The sequence below is a fragment of the Salvelinus sp. IW2-2015 genome, linkage group LG26, assembly GCF_002910315.2.
Source record: "Salvelinus sp. IW2-2015 linkage group LG26, ASM291031v2, whole genome shotgun sequence".
Lineage (NCBI taxonomy): Eukaryota > Metazoa > Chordata > Actinopteri > Salmoniformes > Salmonidae > Salvelinus > Salvelinus sp. IW2-2015.
Genome location: NC_036866.1, coordinates 16,880,045 through 16,900,704, shown reverse-complemented (window position 1 = coordinate 16,900,704; position 20,660 = coordinate 16,880,045). Strand labels below are relative to the sequence as shown.

The following is a 20,660-nucleotide window of genomic DNA, read 5'->3' as shown; positions in this document are numbered from 1 at the left end:
GCGGCACATGCATTCAAGTCACAACAGTCACCTTGCACAAATGTCACCTCAGCTGTTTATTAAAGTTTAAAAAGGGTGTTTCAAATTGTAGGAATTTGTCTGCCATATAACAAACCTGCATGAATGATTCCATTTAGGGGAGTAAGATGTCTTTATAAAAGTGTGACTTTTCCCTGTGGAAGACATTGTGGAGAGAAACAGTAACAGGGTATGGTGGTGTGTGATCCCTCTCCCTCTCCTCAAACACACAGAGGTTTAAGTTAGGATAGCAGGATAACTCAGCTCCTCTCACTATCAAAACCAGTCAAACCTGGCGGGCAAGAAATCAAGATAACTCATTCACAAACGCACGCACACAAATGATTTTTCTTTCAGTTAGGTGGATAGGGATGGTACTACAAGCAGAGAGAGAAACTGTAGCTGGAGACGTTTGGGACTTAGTGTCATGTTACTACATGCACAGTTAGACAAGACACTGCCATTATTTTCCCACAATATCCCAGAAGAGCCCTTATAGATTTCAAACACGATATGGACATCCAGTGAGTTGAGCTAGATTCAGTCTGAGCAGCAGGCTACAACTGAAAATCTCTTGCGGTGGAAACTGGGAAGACTTCAGTATGCAGATTCATATTTAGCAGGTAGAAAATTCAAAGCTCACAGATTGGGAAAGACAGGTGTAAGGGTATCTCCACATATACCAACATGGTCTCAGCATTTCGTATTATTCTGTACGTAAATCCGAGACACTCCATTTAGTATGATATGTTACATTTCGTATGGTATGTATTAATTTGTGGATGTCAATCATTAAATTTGTATGTTACTAATTACAATTTGTATGATATGTTACAGATTACAATTAAGGTTAGCTAGGTGGCTAGGTTTCTAACATTAGCCATCTGGCTAACATTAGCTAGGCTTGGAGTTAGGTTAAAGGGTAATAAGTTGTTGCCAAGATGCTAATTATAAAAAATTCTAAAGTTGTCCGTGATGAGATTCAAACACGCAACCTTTCGGTTGCTAGACGTTCACGTTATACGTCTACCCCTCCACACCAACCAACCACCCTCCCTTCATTTTTGCTTTAAGTAACCATACCAAACATAATTTATCATACAAAATTTCAGTGTCCCGGGTTTAAGTTTACTATGTTACGTCTAATCTGTGACCAGTCTGCATATACAGCTTAGCACACATGATCATAAATGACCAGGACAATGCTGACATGGGCCTTTGCAGACCTAAATAACACTAATATCAGGAAGTAGGCATAGAAAGATGATTTTATATGTTCTACGTGCTTTTCGCTCAGCATAAGATGTTAGTCTCTTAATCACTGATACAATAGGTTTGAGGAAGAAGGCTCCCCCCACTGGGCAAAAACTAGTCATTCCAAAAAAAAATGTCATGTGATTTGTTTAACACTTTTTCGGTTACTACATGATTCCATGCGTGTTATTTCATAGTTTTGATGTCTTAACTATTAATTCTACAATGTAGAAATTAGTAAAAAAATTAAGAAAAACCATTGAATGAGTAGGTTTGTCCAAACTTTTCACTTTTTTATTTTTTATTTTATTTCACCTTTATTTAACCAGGTAGGCTAGTTGAGAACAAGTTCTCATTTACAACTGCGACCTGGCCAAGATACTGGTACTGTATATGTATTATTTTCATGAGTAAGACACGTGGTTTTGGACACTTGTGAAGTTACACATGTACATTTTAGATGTGGTCACCCTAATTCCACCAGTGAAAACATTGCTACTGCAACATGCTAACACCATCTTTTCACATGTGAGGAGAAAAACATTATTTCAACCCCACATGTGAATCTCCAATTCCACATGTGAAAGTGAGATTTTCACAGTTGAGGTTCTTACATCTGAACCTGCAAATTAGATTTTCACATCTGTACTTGCAATTCCACTTGTGAATGTTTTTTACATTTTTACATTACATCACTTCCGGGTTGGAGCGAGCGGTCGCATTCGCGCTTTGGTCCGCAGGTAGTATAACTTTTCATTACATTTCATTACATTCAATTATAGTACAACGGTTTGATTTGTCTAATCTTAGCAATCTCTTCTTAGCTAGCTACATAGCCGTCTTTGTATCAAAAATAATTGCGTAATTATCGTATTACGTCGTCCTAACGCAGTCTGCACTGCTATCTGCCCAGCAGCTAGCCAGCTAGCAAACGTCCACCGTCTACCGAATAGCAGCACTGTAGCAACTATTACACTCAACTGAACGACTTGATTAGTGTAGTGTTAGCTAGCTACATAGTTGTCTTTGCTGTCTTTCGTATCCAAGATAATTGTGTAGTTTAGAGTGTGTAGTTTTAGAGTGATTATCTTAATTTACCGAGGTTAGCTAGCCAGCTATTTGTCGTCCTTAACATAGGAGACACTGCTAGCTAGCCAACAGCTAGCCAACGTCTACCGAATAGAACTTCCGCACTCAACAACCCGGTCGCATTCCGCTTCGCTCCACAGGTAGTATCACATTTTCATTTCATTTCATTACAGTACAACGGTTTGATTTGTTTGATCGTAGCTAGCTACACAGCTGCTACATAGCCGTCTTTGTATCAAAGATAATTGTGTAGTCTAGAGCGATTTTCTAGGTTAGCTAGCCAGCTACTGTCGTTCTTTTTAACGCAACGTAACGTAATCAACACTGCTAGCTAGCCAGCTAGCCCCCGAATAGCAGCACTGTAGAAACTATTACACTCAACGGAAACGACTTGATTAGTGTAGTGTCAACAACGCAGCCACTGCCAGCTAGCCTACAAAGTCAACAACGCAGCCACTGCCAGCTAGCCTACTTCAGCAGTACTGTATCACCTTAATCATTCTAGTCAATAAGATTCTTGCTACGTAAGCTTAACTTTCTGAACATTCGAGACGCGTAGTCCACTTGTCATTCCAATCTCCTTTTGCATTAGCGTAGTCTCTTCTGTAGCCTGTCAACTATGTGTCTGTCTATCCCTGTTTTCTCTCCTCTCGTGCACAGACCATACAAACGCTCCACACCGCGTGGCCGCGGCCACCCTAATCTGGTGGTCCCAGCACGCACGACCCACGTGGAGTTCCAGGTCTCCGGTAGCCTCTGGAACTGCCCGATCTGCGGCCAACAAGGCAGAGTTCATCTCAGCCTATGCCTCCTCGTCCATCCCTCGACTTCTTGGCACTGACGGAAACATGGATCACCACAGATAACACTGCTACTCCTACTGCTCTCTCTTCGTCCGCCACGTGTTCTCGCACACCCCGAGAGCTTCTGGTCAGCGGGGTGGTGGCACCGGGATGGACCTCATCTCTCCCAAGTGGTCATTCTCTCTTTCTCCCTTACCATCTGTCTATCGCCTCCTTTTGAATTCCCATGCTGTCACAGTTACCAGCCTTTTCAAGCTTAACATCCTTATCATTTATCGCCCTCCAGGTTCCCTCGGAGAGTTCATCAATGAGCTTGATGCCTTGATAAGCTCCTTTCCTGAGGACGGCTCCCTCTCACAGTTCTGGCGACTTTAACCTCCCCACGTCTACCTTTGACTCATTCCTCCCTGCCTCCTTCTTTCCACTCCTCTCCTCTTTTGACCTCACCCTCTCACCTTCCCCCCCTACTCACAAGGCAGGCAAATACGCTCGACCTCATATTTACTAGATGCTGTTCTTCACTAACCTCATTGCAACTCCCTCCCAAGTCTCGACCACTACCTTGTATCCTTTTCCCTCTCGCTCTCATCCAACACTTCCCACACTGCCCCTACTCGGATGGTATCGCGCCGTCCCAACCTTCGCTCTCTCTCCCCCCGCTACCCTCTCCTCTTCCATCCTATCATCTCTTCCTCTGCTCAAAACCTTCTCAACCTATCTCCTGATTCTGTGCCCCCAACCTCCTCTCTCCTTTCTGCATCTTTGATTCTCTATCCCTATCTCCAGGCCCCCCCCCCCCCCCCCCCCCGCCCCCCCCCCCCCCCCCCCCCCCCCCCCCCCCCCCCCCCCCCCCCCCCCCCCCCCTCCCGCCCCCCCCCCCCCCCCCCCCCCCCCCCCCCCCCCCCCCCCCCCCCCCCCCCCCCCCCCCCCCGCCCCCCCCCCCCCCCCCCCCCCCCCCCCCCCCCCCCCCCCCCCCCCCCCCCCCCCCCCCCCCCCCCCCCCCCCCCCCCCCCCCCCCCCCCCCCCCCCCCCCCCCCCCCCCCCCCCCTCCCCCCCCCCCCCTCCCCCCCCCCCCCCCCCCCCCCCCCCCCCCCCCCGCCCCCCCCCCCCCCCCCCCCCCCCCCCCCCCCCCCCCCCCTCCCCCCCCCCCCCCCCCCCCCCCCCCCCCCCCCCCCCCCCCCCCCCCCCCCCCCCCCCCCCCCCCCCCCCGGCTCGGTCCTCCCCTCCCGCTCCGTGGCTCGACGACTCATTGCGAGCTCACAGAACAGGCCTCCGGGCAGCCGAGCGGAAATGGAGGAAAACTCGCCTCCCTGCGGACCTGGCATCCTTTCACTCCCTCCTCTCTACATTTTCCTCTTCTGTCTCTGCTGCTAAAGCCACTTTCTACCACTCTAATTCCAAGCATCTGCCTCTAACCCTAGGAAGCTCTTTGCCACCTTCTCCTCCCTCCTGAATCCTCCTCCCCCCCCCCCTCCTCCTCCCTCTCTGCAGATGACTTCGTCAACCATTTTGAAAAGAAGGTCGACGACATCCGATCCTCGTTTGCTAAGTCAAACGACACCGCTGGTTCTGCTCACACTGCCCTACCTGTGCTCTGACCTCTTTCTCCCCTCTCTCTCCAGATGAAATCTCGCGTCTTGTGACGGCCGGCCGCAAACAACCTGCCCGCTTGACCCTATCCCCTCCTCTCTTCTCCAGACCATTTCCGGAGACCTTCTCCCTTACCTCACCTCGCTCATCAACTCATCCCTGACCGCTGGCTACGTCCCTTCCGTCTTTCAAGAGAGCGAGAGTTGCACCTTCTGAAAAAACCTACACTCGATCCCTCCGATGTCAACAACTACAGACCAGTATCCCTTCTTTCTTTTCTCTCCAAAACTCTTGAACGTGCCGTCCTTGCCAGCTCTCCCGCTATCTCTCTCAGAATGACCTTCTTGATCCAAATCAGTCAGGTTTCAAGACTAGTCATTCAACTGAGACTGCTCTTCTCTGTATCACGGAGGCGCTCCGCACTGCTAAAGCTAACTCTCTCTCCTCTGCTCTCATCCTTCTAGACCTATCGGCTGCCTTCGATACTGTGAACCATCAGATCCTCCTCTGCACCCTCTCCGAGTTGGGCATCTCCGGCGCGGCCCACGCTTGGATTGCGTCCTACCTGACAGGTCGCTCTACCAGGTGGCGTGGCGAGAATCTGTCTCCTCACCACGTGCTCTCACCACTGGTGTCCCCAGGGCTCTGTTCTAGGCCCTCTCCTATTCTCGCTATACACCAAGTCACTTGGCTCTGTCATAACCTCACATGGTCTCTCCTATCATTGCTATGCAGCAGACGACACACAACTAATCTTCTCCTTTCCCCCTTCTGATGACCAGGTGGCGAATCGCATCTCTGCATGTCTGGCAGACATTCAGTGTGGATGACGGATCACCACCTCAAGCTGAACTCGGCAAGACGGAGCTGCTCTTCCTCCCGGGGAAGGACTGCCCGTTCCATGATCTCGCCATCACGGTTGACAACTCCATTGTGTCCTCCTCCCAGAGCGCTAAGAACCTTGGCGTGATCCTGGACAACACCCTGTCGTTCTCAACTAACATCAAGGCGGTGGCACGTTCCTGTAGGTTCATGCTCTACAACATCCAGAGTACGACCCTGCCTCACACAGGAAGCGGCGCAGGTCCTAATCCAGGCACTTGTCATCTCCCGTCTGGATTACTGCAACTCGCTGTTGGCTGGGCTCCCTGCCTGGCCATTAAACCCCTACAACTCATCCAGAACGCCGCAGCCCGTCTGGTGTTCAACCTTCCCAAGTTCTCTACGTCACCCCGCTCCTCCGCTCTCTCCACTGGCTTCCAGTTGAAGCTCGCATCCGCTACAAGACCATGGTGCTTGCCTACGGAGCTGTGAGGGGAACGGCACCTCAGTACCTCCAGGCTCTGATCAGGCCCTCCACCCAAACAAGGGCACTGCGTTCATCCACCTCTGGCCTGCTCGCCTCCCTACCACTGAGGAAGTACAGTTCCCGCTCAGCCCAGTCAAAACTGTTCGCTGCTCTGGCCCCTTCCCCCAATGGTGGAACAAACTCCCTCACGACGCCAGGACAGCGGAGTCAATCACCACCTTCCGGAGACACCTGAAACCCCACCTCTTTAAGGAATAGGATAAAGATAGGATAAAGTAATCCTTCTCACCCCCCCCACCCCCTTAAAAGATTTAGATGCACTATTGTAAAGTGGCTGTTCCACTGGATGTCATAAGGTGAATGCACCAATTTGTAAGTCGCTCTGGATAAGAGCGTCTGCTAAATGACTTAAATGTAAATGTAAATGTAATGAATATCAGATTTTCACAAGAGAAAGTTAACATGTGAAACAGAAGCCTGTCAATTGAAACTGAACCCGATGGTTTGAATTGAAGTGAGAAAATAAGACTTTCACAGTGAGATGAACATGGTTGAAATTACATACTAAGGCATAACTAATGACTAGCACGAGGGAACAGTTCAAAGTGTTTAACTCTGGTTAAAGCCCCCATGCAGTTATTTATTCATTTTTTTTATCATCACTGTATGTCTCATAAATCACTGTGTTTGTTTAATGAAAATAACTAAAAAGTGTATTGTTTTATCATTTATTTCCCTGACCCTCCTTTGAGCATTTCAAGGGCCAATCTGACCATGTAGGCATTAGGAAACAAATTTGAAGATATTTACATACACCGCCCTGATTGCCTGATAGGATAGTCGAGAGCCCACCCCCTTAGACCAATGACTGTTAATCTGGGTATTATAAATCACATCACATTGTGACATCATGATGTGGGCTGAATGTTCCATCCCACCTGAACAGGCTGAAATTCAAGGCATTTTTTTCAAACAGCTCTTACACACCAAAAATATTATAATCTACATTTCAGAGTGTTATTTCAACCTCATAGTTTGGAKATATAAKAAAAACAGGAAAATCAAGTGTTTAATTGCACTGCCCCTTTAACTGGATCAACACAGTGACACAGTGTTCAACTGTGGTTAACAGGATCAAGGCCTACTGTAAATTGCAGTCTGGACACAGATATGCCAAACAGTCAATAAGCGCCGCCTTAAAGGCAGACGAAAATAGAGCCCAGTGTGTAACTGTGGTTAACAGGATCAAGACAGTGGCAGTGTTCAACTTTAGTTCACACGTTCAAGACAGTGACACAGTGTTTAGCTGTGGTAAACGGGATCAAGACAGTGACACAGTGTTTAACTGTGGTAAACGGGATCAAGACAGTGACAAAACCACATGCCTCCCCCTTGCCCACACTAGGTACTGGAGGAGAGATAATCTGTTTTATCCTATCTTCATTTTCTGGAAGACATTGATTTCAACTCCCTCTCCAACTAAACCTGCATGTCGCCTACCACCATTAGAGTGATGGAAAGTTTCTCCCAAATTCGCTGACTGTTATGGGTCATACAGTACTCTGCTTGCATAGTGGGTCAGACAGACAGGAATGACCAGTTTTAAAATACAAACACAGTGAGATTCTGACAAAAGCTTTGTTGCAAGTCATACACACACACACACACCATCTTTCACTCTTTTGATTATGTTGTCATGGTAACATGCCTGAATTTAAACAAAGTTCCACTTGAGGGTGAGGCCCTAGCCCTCACCCTCCGATCCAACAGGTCCCAGACGTGCTCAATGGGATTGAGAGCCGGGCTCTTCACTTGCCATGGCAGAACACTGACATTCCTGTCTTGCAGGAACTCACGCACAGAATGAGCAGTATGGCTGGTGGCATTGTCATGCTGGAGGGTCATGTCAGGATGAGCCTGCAGGAAGGGTACCACATGAGGGAGGAGGATGTCTTCCCTGTAACGCACAGCGTTGAGATTGCCTGCAATGACAACAAGCTCAGTCCGTTGATGCTGTGACACACCACCCCAGACCATGACGGAACCTCCACCACTAAATCGGTCCCGCTCCAGAGTACAGGCCTCGGTGTAACGCTCATTCCTTCGACGATAAACGCGAATCTGACCATGACCCCTGGTGAGACAAAACCGCAACTCGTCAGTGAAGAGCACTTTTTGCCAGTCCTGTCTGGTCCAGTGACGGTGGGTTTGTGCCCATAGGTGACATTGGGCACAGCCTCTCTCAGCCTATTGCGGACAGTCTGAGCACTGATGGAGGGATTGTGCATTCCTGGTGTAACTCAGGCAGTTGTTGTTGCCATCCTGTACCTGTCCCGCAGGTGTGATGTTCGGATGTACCGATCCTGTGCAGGTGTTGTTACACGTGGTCTGCCACTGCGAGGACGATCAGCTGTCCATCCTGTCTTAGGTGTCTCACAGTACGGACATTGCAATTTATAACCCTGGCCACATCTGCAGTCCTCATGCCTCCTTGCAGCATGCCTAAGGCACGTTCACGCAGATGAGCAGGGACCCTGGGCATCTTTCTTTTGGTGTTTTTCAGAGTCAGTAGAAAGGCCTCTTCAGTGTCCTAAGTTTTCATAACTGTGACCTTAATTCCCTACCGTCTGTAAGCTGTTAGTGTCTTAACGACCGTTCCACAGGTGCATGTTCATTAATTGTTTAGGGTTCATTGAACAAGCATGGGAAACAGTGTTTAAACCCTTTACAATGAAGATGTGTGAAGTTATTTGGATTTTTACAAATTATCTTTGAAAGACAGGAGCCTGAAAAAGGACGTTTCTTTTTTTTCTGAGTTTAGTTCAGTSCTGTACACCAGTGGAGGCGGGTGGGAGGAGCTATAGGAGGACGGGCTCATTGTAATGGCTGGAATGGAATAAAAGGAAAGAACTCAAACATGTGGTTTCCAAATGTTTGATACCGTTCCAATAATTCCATCCCAACCATTACCTCCAGCCCGTCCTATAGCTCCGCCCACCAGCCTCCATTTTTGTAAACTCATAAGAAACACTGGCTGTATGCAGTCTAGAAACACTAAGATACAACATCAATCCTTATGGGTCCTGGTCAAAAGTAGTGCATTATATAGGGAATAGGGTGCCATTTACTTCCTTCAACAAAGTAGTGAATTATATAGGGAATAGGGAGCCATTTGGCTACTTCTCCATCAGAGCAGACCTAGGACATGAAAGCATTGATCGTTCCAAATGAATGTTTTAATAGGACTGTGTCTGTTATGATAGCAACAAATATCTGTTATACGGTGGGTAATGAAAGTAACCACCCCCTTTCAAAATGTTCACCTTTTGTTGCCTTACAGCCTGAAATGAAAACTAAAATCAGACTTTATTTACACACATTAACCCACAATAGCCAGGTGAAAAGAATGTAATCTAAAAAAAACTCAGAAGATTAATTAAAGTAAAACACCCTATTTGGATAAGTGAACACCCCACCTTACAATTGCAATTGCAAACTTGCTGAGGTATAACGATATGTCTGGCGAAAACCCAATAAATCTTTCCACCCAAAGAACACCATGCCTACAGTAAAGCACAGCGGTGGCAGCATCCTGTTGTGGGGGTGTTTCTCTTCAGGAGGGACTGGAGCACTTGTCAGGATAGAAGGGAAAACGGACAGCGCAAAATGCAGACAGATTCTTGAGGAGAACCTGCATCCCTCTGCCAGGAAGTTGAAAATGGGAAGATAGTTCACGTTTCAACATGACAATGACCCAAAGCAACTGTACAGTGGCTGAAGGACAAGGAGGTGAATGTCCTAGTCAGAGCCCGAACTAAATCCCATCAAGAATCTGTGGAATGACTTGAAGAGTGCAGTCCATGAGCGGTCACCGTGCAATTTGACTGAGCTTGAACAATTCTGCAAGGAAGAATGCCCACATATTGCACAGTCTGGGTGTGCAAAGTTAGTAGAGACGTATTCAAAGAGACTCATTGCTATAATTCAAGCAAAAGGTGGTTCCACCAAGGTTTAACTCAGGGGGGTGTTCATTTATCCAAGTAGGGTATTTTAATGTTTGAATTGTAAATCATTTGAGGGTTTTTTTCTCACTTGGATATTGTGGCTTACTGTTTTGTAAATAAAGCTGGGGGGAAAAAGTCACATTTTGTGTTTTCATTTGAGGCTGTAAGGCAACAAAATGTGAACATTTTGAATGGAGTTGGTGACTTTCTATACCCACTGTATGTGTGTACACAGTAAATTCCTTCACATTCTTAACACAAAAATATTGTTGTGCCATCATGTCCTAATGCCTCCACATTAGAGAGTATGATGAATGACAGACTTAGCCTCTCCTCTATTTATTCAGGTTCAATGGGCAGCCAATAGAAAGCAATTGCGGCCTGCAGAGCAAGGCAGGCAATTTTATCCTTCAAGAAACACCCAAGTATCCAAAGTTGCACCTGCCAAGAGTGAGACAAGTGGAGCCACACAGAGCTAGCATATTCCTCATCGAAGAAAACTAGGAGGAATTAAAGAAATGCAATAGGCCAACCATCAAGAGATAATACAAAAAAAGTATATATTTGTAACTCAGGAAATTATTAACTTATTTTTGTGAAAATCCACTCCTATAAAATACTATCTTTACTCATCTAATGTACTGTGCGTTGGATCAACATTAATGTTTCCAAAACACATGCATGTGGTTTACAAATAGGGGAAATGAGAGACTGATAGATGCAAATAGGAAATGCGTCTCAAAGCAGATGTGAATATCACACCTGCATGTGCAGCAAGTTCCGTTTTACCATGAGAAAATGAAACATATCCTACTTTACTGTAGTCTACTTTCAGTAACAGACAAGAAACTATGTTCAGGTTAAAAGTATCTGAGATATACTTGTTATTCTCTTTGAAGGCTCTTTATTGGCATATAGGCTGTACCTGTATTTCATCGGCACTGCCGTCTGTGTCCAGCTCTCCGATGTAGTACTGTTCCATCCACCGACTTGCGTTCTCCGAGTGCCGGTGTGGGGGCCCCTCCATCTCCGTCCTGATATCATTCCCTGCCCGGCTTAATATCAGAGCCTCTCCACCCGGGTGAATACGAAGGAATCCAGTCACATCATAAATTCTCGTCCCCGTTAATACCCAACATGAGTTTTTAGTGGAATGATTGGCTACCTCCTTCTCAGAGAAAAACCGAGGTGATTCCGATGGAGACATTTCGATGTTGAAGTATGCACAAAAAAATTACTAAAGGAGTGGGTACAAGCCCCSTTGGCATGCCGACTGACCGCGTACTGACTTCTAGCTCGTCTSAGCACTGACTGATTTTACCCGATCAACTAATTTACATATCATGAATTATTCATTGCTCAAGACTGCTCTAAGCTCAGCATTTCATCTACCTGTTGCGCGCTAGCTTTTTACCTCCAATGTTTACAGCTATAATATAATTATTCCAACGTTAATTAGGGGTTGAAGCCAGCCTAGCTGGGTGAAACGCTATTGTATTTGTTGGCGTTCATTATTAGGGGTTCAAGCAGAAAATCTGGTGAAACCATATTGCATTTGTTGCATTATTATACATCTTCTTCTGCCAAGGAAAACTGACATGAACATTCCCGTAAAATAATTTCTATGATGATGCAAAATCGCATGATGGTAAAGGGCCATTGGCCATATCCGCTCATGCAATGCCATGCCAATTGGCTGTATGGTGGCGCTATAACAAGCAATTGAAAATGCAAACTTTGAAAGGTCACGTCCCACCCGGTGTGACATATAGTCCATAAATTCGGCACTTCTCCTCCGCAAGGAAATAATTTGCCTCAAGGACTTATAAGGTCTGCCATGATGGATTTTCCACGATTTTGAATTTTGTGAAAACCACATAAAATGCTACTCCTCTAGCACCGATCTGCAAGAAACTTCATATGTGGCATCTATGGACCAAACTCTCTCAACGCATTTTCCAGACTATTACCTCGAACAACATGGCCGCTACTGACCAATAAAAATGAACGTGGGCGTGGTCTGACACATAAGCGCATATAAATCATACATGAATATTCATATTGTAACAAAACTGGTTATATCCAAATGCTGTCAAGACTCAACAAATGCAAGCACATTCAGATCAACCACACGGTGGCGCTATAATGGGCACATATTTATATATCTTGATCGGTTTGACTCAAAATGCTGGAATTTGTCACACATGCTCAGAGATATGAGTAGTATGCTTAAGTTTGGCCGCATGGTGGAACTGTTGGGCAGGAAAAAACATGAATGCAAGCACATTGGCTCATAGCGGCCAGTATGTTCGAGTTATGGTAAATGGTGTAAATTTTTCGACATTTAAAAAAAAAACATATTCTCAGAAACCACTAAACCGATCTCTCCAAAACTTGTAGTACAGTATAAATTGCAAGATCTTTAACTGCATTGTAAATTAAGTTGATATCTTTAACGTTATGGCCCATGTGAGCAATTGAAGTTGAGTAAGTTTGGGCCTGACAATTCAAGTCATTCTTGGAGGGCAGTGGTGTAGTGGAGGGTATGTGCAGGTATGTGGCCCTTATACCCACTTATACTGAAAAAATACAAATATAACACGTAAAGTGTTGGTCCCATGTTTCAGGAGCTGAAATGAAAGATCCCATAAATGTTCCATTCACACAAAAAGCTTATTTCTCAAATGTTGTGCACAAATCTGTTTAAATCCCTGTTCATGAACATTTCTCATTTGCCAAGATAATCCATCCACCTGACAGGTGTGGCATATCAAGAAACTGATTAAACAGCATGATCATTACACAGGTGCACCTTGTGCTGGGGACAACAAAAGGCCACTCTAAAATGTGCAGTTTTTTCACACAACACAAAGCCACAGATGTCTCAGATTTTGAGGGATTGTGCAATTGGCATGCTGACTGAAGGAATGTACACCAGAGCTGTTGCCAGAGAATAGAATGTTCATTTCTATACCATAAGCCAGCCCCGGACCTTCACTCCCGACTTCTTCACCTGGGGGATCGTCTGAGACCAGCCACCCGGACAGTTGTTGAAACTGAAGAGTATTTCTGTATGTAATAAAGCCCTTTTGTTGGGAAAAACTAATTCTGATTGGCTGGGCCTGGCTCTCAAGTGCATGGGCCTATGCCCTCCCAGGCCCACCCATGGCTGCCCCCATTTCCAGTTGTGTGAAATCCATAGATTAGGGCCTAATTTATTTATTTCAATTGACTGATTTRCTTATATGAACTGTAACTAAGTAAAATCCTTTAAATGTATTTTTTGTCCAGTATATTTTTCAGTGTGCACTGTGTACTCAGTTCTTAATCCCCATGATGCGTACCAAAGTAGTGTACTTCCTGCTGAACGTGGAACGAGGGAGAACTTGTTTAGTTCTATTGGAAAGTTTTTAAAGTCTCTGAAAAATTATTCTATTGAACATGTTTTGTTACTAGCTAGCTACCTTTTGAGTTTGGATACCGTGACGTGGTTGGCATCCGTTGATGGGACCGCTGTGATCTGTCCAGGGATCCTGCTGACCAATGGTCAGATGAGCTGCTTGGCATAGCAGCTAGCCTAGCTGCCACGGTTAGCTGCCTATCAAGCTAGTGGGGTTTCCTTGAGGGCTTGAACTCAGCCTGTGACGCGGTTAACCCTTGTGGCTGGGACCGCGGGTTGTCCCGGGCTTTAAATTGTCTAGAATCCCTGCTGTTTGTTGTTATTTCCATCTTCACTGCGACCTGGCCTTTCTGGAACTGCGAGGGGTAACAGCATAGCCTGCATTGCTACCATGACAAAAACCAAAGCCGGTGGGAGTACTGTTGAGGACAGTGGTGTCTCTCTATCATAGGTGAAGGATCCTCTAATCAAACAAAAATAGTTCCACAAGCAGTTGTTACAACAACAAGAAAATAGATTCAAGAGTTGTGTCCAAATACTGGTCGAGTCAACAAATAAAATAATGGACAACCTGACCAGAGAGGTCCCGGACCTGAAGAACAATTTGCAGTTCTTCCAGGGTCTGCTCGATGAGTTTAAACAGGAAAACGGCAAGATGACAGCAATCTGTAAGTCATTGAGAGAGGACTTGAATCCATGATAACAATGACGGAGAAATCACTGACAATCAAGACGGAACAACATTCTTGTGGACGGAATTGCAGAATCTCCATATGAGATCTGAATGTAGTCGGAGGGCAAAGTGAGGGAAATTATTTTGGAGAAACTTAAGATGGACTACAGGAAGATTGAGCTGTAGCGCACCCACAGGCTGATAGTGGTCAAGTTCCTAAGGTTCAAGGATAAGGTAACTGTTCTGGAAAGAGCCAAGAACTTGAAAGGACATTTTCCTCAACGAGGACTATCTGGAAGCTTTGCGCTAAAAGAGAAAATAACTTATCCCGGCCATGAAAGCTGCTAGAGCACGTGAGGACATTGCTTGCATCTGCTATGACAGGCTCATTGTCCACTCTCCCTCCCAAAAGCCTAGAAGGGATGAGAAAGCCAAGCCTATGGGTTTGTAGCTTCAATCCCACAGCACACACACACACTTACTCACACCAACTGATTAATGGACTGTTGAATGTTTTTGCTTTGTTTCTCTTGCTGTGTTTGTTATTTTCCATATTACATCTGTCTCTGATAAGCTACCCAGGAAAGGGCTGAAAATAGCCCATGTTAATATATGTAGTCTTAGAAATAAGGTTCATGAAATCAATAACTTGCTAACATCAGATAACATTCATATGTTGACCTTTTCTGATACTCACATCGATAATTCCTTTGATGATACAGCAGTAGCAATACAGGATGTAACACCTAAAGAAGAGACACATGATTATGGTGACGGTGATGCTGTATATATTCAAAGCCATATCCCTGTAATGCTTAGAGAAGATCTCATGTCAAGTGTTATTGAAGTGTTGTGGTTGCAGGTTCACATGCCTCATCTAAGCCTATTATTTTGGGGTGTTGCTATAGGCCACAGTCAGTATCTAAATAAAGTGTGTGAAATGCTTGAAAGTGTATGTGGTGTAAGTGGGCACACTTACGCTTCGAACACACCGGCTGCGTCATTGCATCACTGCTGCATAACATTTTGCGCAGCTAGGCAACTATACTGATGCAGGTACCTTTTGCAAATGGTCGCATGCGGTTGGACACATGGAAGAGAGAATAATTTTCGCAGTATCCTCAAAACCGTGTCTTTTTGACACAACTGCTGACAGCTACAGGGACATAAACACAAAAAAATGCTGCTTGGAGACAAGTGTCCACGATAGTAGGATTGCCAGGTCAGTTTAGTAGTGAGCTTGTGCTAGATGTGGCTAGTTAGCGTTAGCTAGCTAGCTAACCTAGCCAATGAGGTGTGTGTGAAAGAAATAGTCAAATAAATAATAAATAAACCATCTCTGGAACCACACAGACCTGCGCTTTCGGCGGGGCTGGTCCCGGCCCAACAGCGCGATCAAGACCACCTTCCTCAACGTTGGTCTCATTGTTGAAAGAGCCTAAGCTGCTATCTTGACTATTTATTATTGCATTTTGCTCCAAAACTGCATTTGAGGGAAATTATATTATAGGCTCTCACAATTAATTTGTGGATGTCATCAAATAAATAATATACTTGGCAAATAAATTAATAAAAAATGTAAATAAATTCTCCACTCAAACTGTTTTTATTATGTTATCACAAWTTTTTTTTACTGCATATGTGTGCAACAAAACTTGAACATTCACATTATGCTACTTTCTGTCAAGTAAATCTACGCATACAATTTGATGCATACGTTCGATAAATCGAACGTATGCATCACACAGAACGCACTGCAACTGCCTCTGCAACGCAATGCTGCAAGGCAAACGCAGCGTTCCATTGGAAATGAATGTACTTCTGGTGTTTCGAAACGCAACAACGCAGCCGGTGTGTTCGAAGCGTTAGCCAGGAAATGCCAACAACGAACAGTGAGCCATCGTATTCATGCAAAAAATATCAAATAATGAAAGAAAAACATTGTAAGTTTGAATTTTGTAAAGTTAGTGTGGGAGAAGTGGAACATTATTGTTATCAATCAATAATGACAAACCTCTTGACATTGATAATTTAGATGGAAAGCTACTGAGGATTATATGACCACTCCTATCGGTCATATCTTTAATCTGAGTCTAGAGGAAGGAGTTTGTCCTCAGGCCTGGAGGGAAGTCATTCATTCCACTACCCAAGAGTGGTAAAGCGGCCTTTACTGGTTCTAAGGGGTTTTGGAAAAAATTGTGTTTGACCAAATACAATGCTATTTTTCTGTAAACAAATTGACAACAGACTTTCAGCATGCTTATAGAGAAGGGCACTCAACATGTACTGCACGGACACAAATGACTGATGATTGGTTCAAATAAATTGATAATAAAAAGATTGTGGGAGCTATACTGTTAGATTTCAGTGCAGCCTTTAATATTATTGGCCATAACCTCTTGTGGAGAAAACGTAGGTTTTATGGCTTTTCAACCTCTGCCATATCGTGGATTCTGAGCAATCTAATATAATTCAGGGGGTTTTCTTTAATGGAAGCTTCTCTAATGTCAAACATATAGGGTGTTGTGTACCACAGGGCAGCTCACTATGCCCTCTATTATTTTATATTTTTTATCAATGACCTGCCACTGGCATTAAACACAGCCTGTGTGTCCATGTATGCTGATGACTCAACTATATACACTACCAGTCAAAAGTTTGGACACACCTACTCATTCAAGGGTTTTTCTTTATTTTTTATTATGTTCTACAATGTGTAATAATAGTGAAGACATCAAAACTATGAAATAACACACATGGAATCATAAAAGTGTTAAACAAATCCAGATACATTTTAGATTTCAGATTCTTGAAAGTAGCAACCCTTTGCCTTAATGACAGCTTTGCACACTCTTGGAATTCTCTCAACCAGCTTCATGAGGAATGCTTTTCCAACAGTCTTGAGGGAGTTCCCACATATGCTGAGCACTTGTTGGCAGCTTTTCCTTTACTCTGCGGTCCAACTCATCCCAAGCCATCTCAATTGGGTGAGGTCAGGTGATTGTGGAGGCCAGGTCATCTGATGCAGCACTCCATCACTCTCCTTGGTCAAATAGCCCTTACGCAGCCTGGAGATGTATTTTGGGTCAATGTCCTGTTGAGAAACAAATGATAGTCCCACTTAGCACAAACCAGATGGGATGGCGTATTGCTGCAGAATGCTGTGGTAGCCATGCTGGTTAAGTGTGCCTCAAATTCTAAATAAATTACAGACAGTGTCACCAGCAAAGCACCCCCACACCATCTACCCAGTGCTTCACAGTGGGAACCACACATGCAGATATCATCTGTTCGCCTACTTTGCATCTCACAAAGACACAGCGGTTGGAACCAAAAATCTCACATTTAGACTCATCAGACCAAAGGACAGATTTCCACCGGTCTAATGTCCTTTGCTCGTGTTTCTTGGCCCAAGCAAGTCTCTTCTTCTTATTGGAGACATTTAGTAGTGGTTTCTTTGCAGGAAATCGACCAGGAAGGCCTGATTCACGCAGAGTCCTCTGAACAGTTGATGTTGAGATGTGTCTGTTACTTGAACTCTGTGAAGCATTTATTTGGGCTGCAATCTGAGGTGCAGTTAACTCTAATGAACTTATCCTCTGCAGCAGAGGTAACTTTGGGTCTTCCTTTCCTGTGGCGGTCCTCATGAGATCCAGTTTCATCATAGCGCTTGATGGTTTTTTGCAACTGCATTAGAGGAAACTTTCAAAGTTCTTGAAATTTTCCGCATTGACTGACCTTCATCTCTTAATGTAATGATGGACTGTCGTTTCTCTTTGCTTATTTGAGCTGTTCTTTGAAATGCAAATGACATTGACAGCTATATGCATCCATAGATAGTACCAGAGAACCATAGTAATTTGGAAACGCTTGTGAACGTAACCAAGAGTAAGGAAATGATTTTGGACTACAGGAAAAGGAGGACCGAGCACGTCCCCATTCTCATCGACGGGGCTGTAGTGGAGCAGGTTGAGAGATTCAAGTTCCTTGGTGTCCACATCAACAACAAACTAGAACGGTCCAAACACACCAAGACAGTCGTGAAGAGGGCACGACAAAGCCTATTCCCCCTCAGGAAACTAAAAAGATTTGGCATGGGTCCTGAGATCCTCAAAAGGTTCTACAACTGCAACATCGAGAGCATCCTGACTGGTTGCATCACTGCCTGGTACGGCAATTGCTCGGCCTCTGACCGCAAGGCACTACAGAGGGTAGTGTGTACGGCCCAGTACATCACTGGGGCAAAGCTGCCTGCCATCCAGGACCTCTACAGCAGGCGGTGTCAGAGGAAGGCCCTAAAAATTGTCAAAGACCCCAGCCACCCCAGTCAAAGACTGTTCTCTCTACTACCGCATGGCAAGCGGTACCGGAGTGCCAAGTCTAGGACAAAAATGCTTCTCAACAGTTTTTACCCACAAGCCATAAGACTCCTGAACAGGTAATCAAATGGCTACCCCCCCAACTCCTCTTTTTATGCTGCTGCTACTCTCTGTTTATCATATGTGCACAGTCACTTTAACTATACATTCATGTACATACTACCTCAATTGGCCCGACCAACCAGTGCTCCCGCACATTGGCTAACCGGGTTATCTGCATTGTGTCCCGCCACCCACCACCCGCCAACCCCTCTTTTACGCTACTGCTACTCTCTGTTCATCATATATGATCATATATGCATAGTCACTTTAACCATATCTACATGTACATACTACCTCAATCAGCCTGACTAACCGGTGTCTGTATGTAGCCTCGCTACTTTTATAGCCTCGCTACTGTATATAGCCTGTCTTTTTACTGTTGTTTTATTTCTTTACTTACCTATTGTTCACCTGATACCTTTTTTGCACTATTGGTTAGAGCCTGTAAGTAAGCATCTCACTGTAAGGTCTACACCTGTTGTATTTGGCACACGTGACAAATAAACTTTGATTTGATTTGATTTGAATATGGAATAAAAAACCTTCATAATCAGGTGTTGACGTAATTTCACATTATTTAATAATAATAAAAACCGATTACATTAATAATATGTATTTTTTTTTATAAAAGAATAACAAAACAGACATTATTGAATAAAGCATACTTCAAATTTCCATAAAGGCAGTTAGCTACAGTACACTTGACAGGTGACACCACTACACTGTTCCATCTCAAAGCAGCATAATGAACCATTGAGAGTGTGATTGACTTTGTTCTTCTCAGGAATGCAGATTGTGAACCCTGGGTGACCCTCAGTTGTAATTCCTTGATTCCTCATGTCCTCTCTCCTTTCCCCCTTCTCAAAATGCATTAGAGGAGAAGATCCAATGTCCCTACCCTCAGACCTTCTCCACCAATGCATTTCTAGAAGGAGACAAGGAAATGGACATACGGGATCAAGGAAAGACAAAACGATCCACCACTTGTGTTCTTGGGAGGGGCGGTAGAGGGCGGGTTCACCTGGGGGCGTGTGGGAGAGGGGCGGGCCGTTGCAGGTTAAACATTACCCCACTGGACGAGTGTTGAGACGGCTCCACCTCTGATGTTCATGGCTGGCTTGTAGAGCTCCTCTGCTTTCTCAAAGTCCCCCTCATAGCTGGGGGAAAGAGAGGGAGGAGGCAGGAGAGGAAGATGGACAGAGAAGAGAGAAAACAAGGATCATAAAGAGATATGGGGTTCATAACAATGATGATGTTCAGCTCATAGTACTGTATATACTGTATGAACAATAAGACTGCGTTTGTGTGTTTGTGTGTTTGTGTTAAACCGCTCGAGTCACACAAAATGGAATATAATGTTGCGAATAAGTTAAGGATGACACAATTTCATGTGACAAACATCTAAAGACCAGCATCGCTGTAATGAGAGCATTTCCATTTAAAAATATTACATATTTGTTWGTTTTTTTAGCTTTTGTTCATGTTTTTTTTGACACCCCCATACTGCACAACGTTGGGGTAGGTTGGTTGGGGTAGGTTTTGCGAAAACATGTGAAAATGCAAAAAAAACTGTCTGTACACTTCTATAGCATGCCATTTACCTCAAAAATACAGATTTGATTGTAAAAAAAAGTTAACTTCTCCTTTAAAAATAAAAAATAAACTTTAAAAAAATGTTTTGTCTAGGACAGGGATTATATGCAACAGCCCTCAGGTGGTCGTTAGAAACGTTTCATCTTCTCAACCTACTCTGTGTTTGTAGAGCTTGGCCAGGTGTTTGAGGATGTAGGCCAGGGAGGGGTGGTCAGGGGACAGGGCTCTCATCCTGATGTCCAGGGCTCGCTCATACATGTCCTCTGCAGTCTCGTACTCCCTCCTCTCTGTGTGTAGGGCAGCTAGATTGTTGAGGGACTGGGCACAGTCCTGGTAGTCCGGCCCCAACCTGCATTGACGCATCTCCAGAGAATGGGTCAGGCACACTTTGGCTGCCCTGGAAAACACAGCAGAGATGGACACAGAACATTAAGTCCCCTATTTAGGTGATTTTGAGCGGTTCTAGACTGGTTCTGACCAACATTTGTGTGTACAGAGCGCTCTGT

General features: G+C 44.9%; 1 protein-coding gene across 1 annotated transcript in view; it reads right to left on the bottom strand.

The window, feature by feature from the left end:
- Nucleotides 1-11,457, bottom strand: part of LOC111952150 (fatty acid 2-hydroxylase) — a 37,695-nt gene extending 26,238 nt beyond the window's left edge. Inside the window, exon 1 of the mRNA XM_023970679.2 lies at nucleotides 10,993-11,457. Coding sequence (XP_023826447.1) covers nucleotides 10,993-11,274 — 282 coding nt within the window. The 5' untranslated portion in view covers nucleotides 11,275-11,457. The remainder of the gene's footprint in view (nucleotides 1-10,992) is intronic.
- Nucleotides 11,458-20,660: the final 9,203 nt, after the last annotated feature.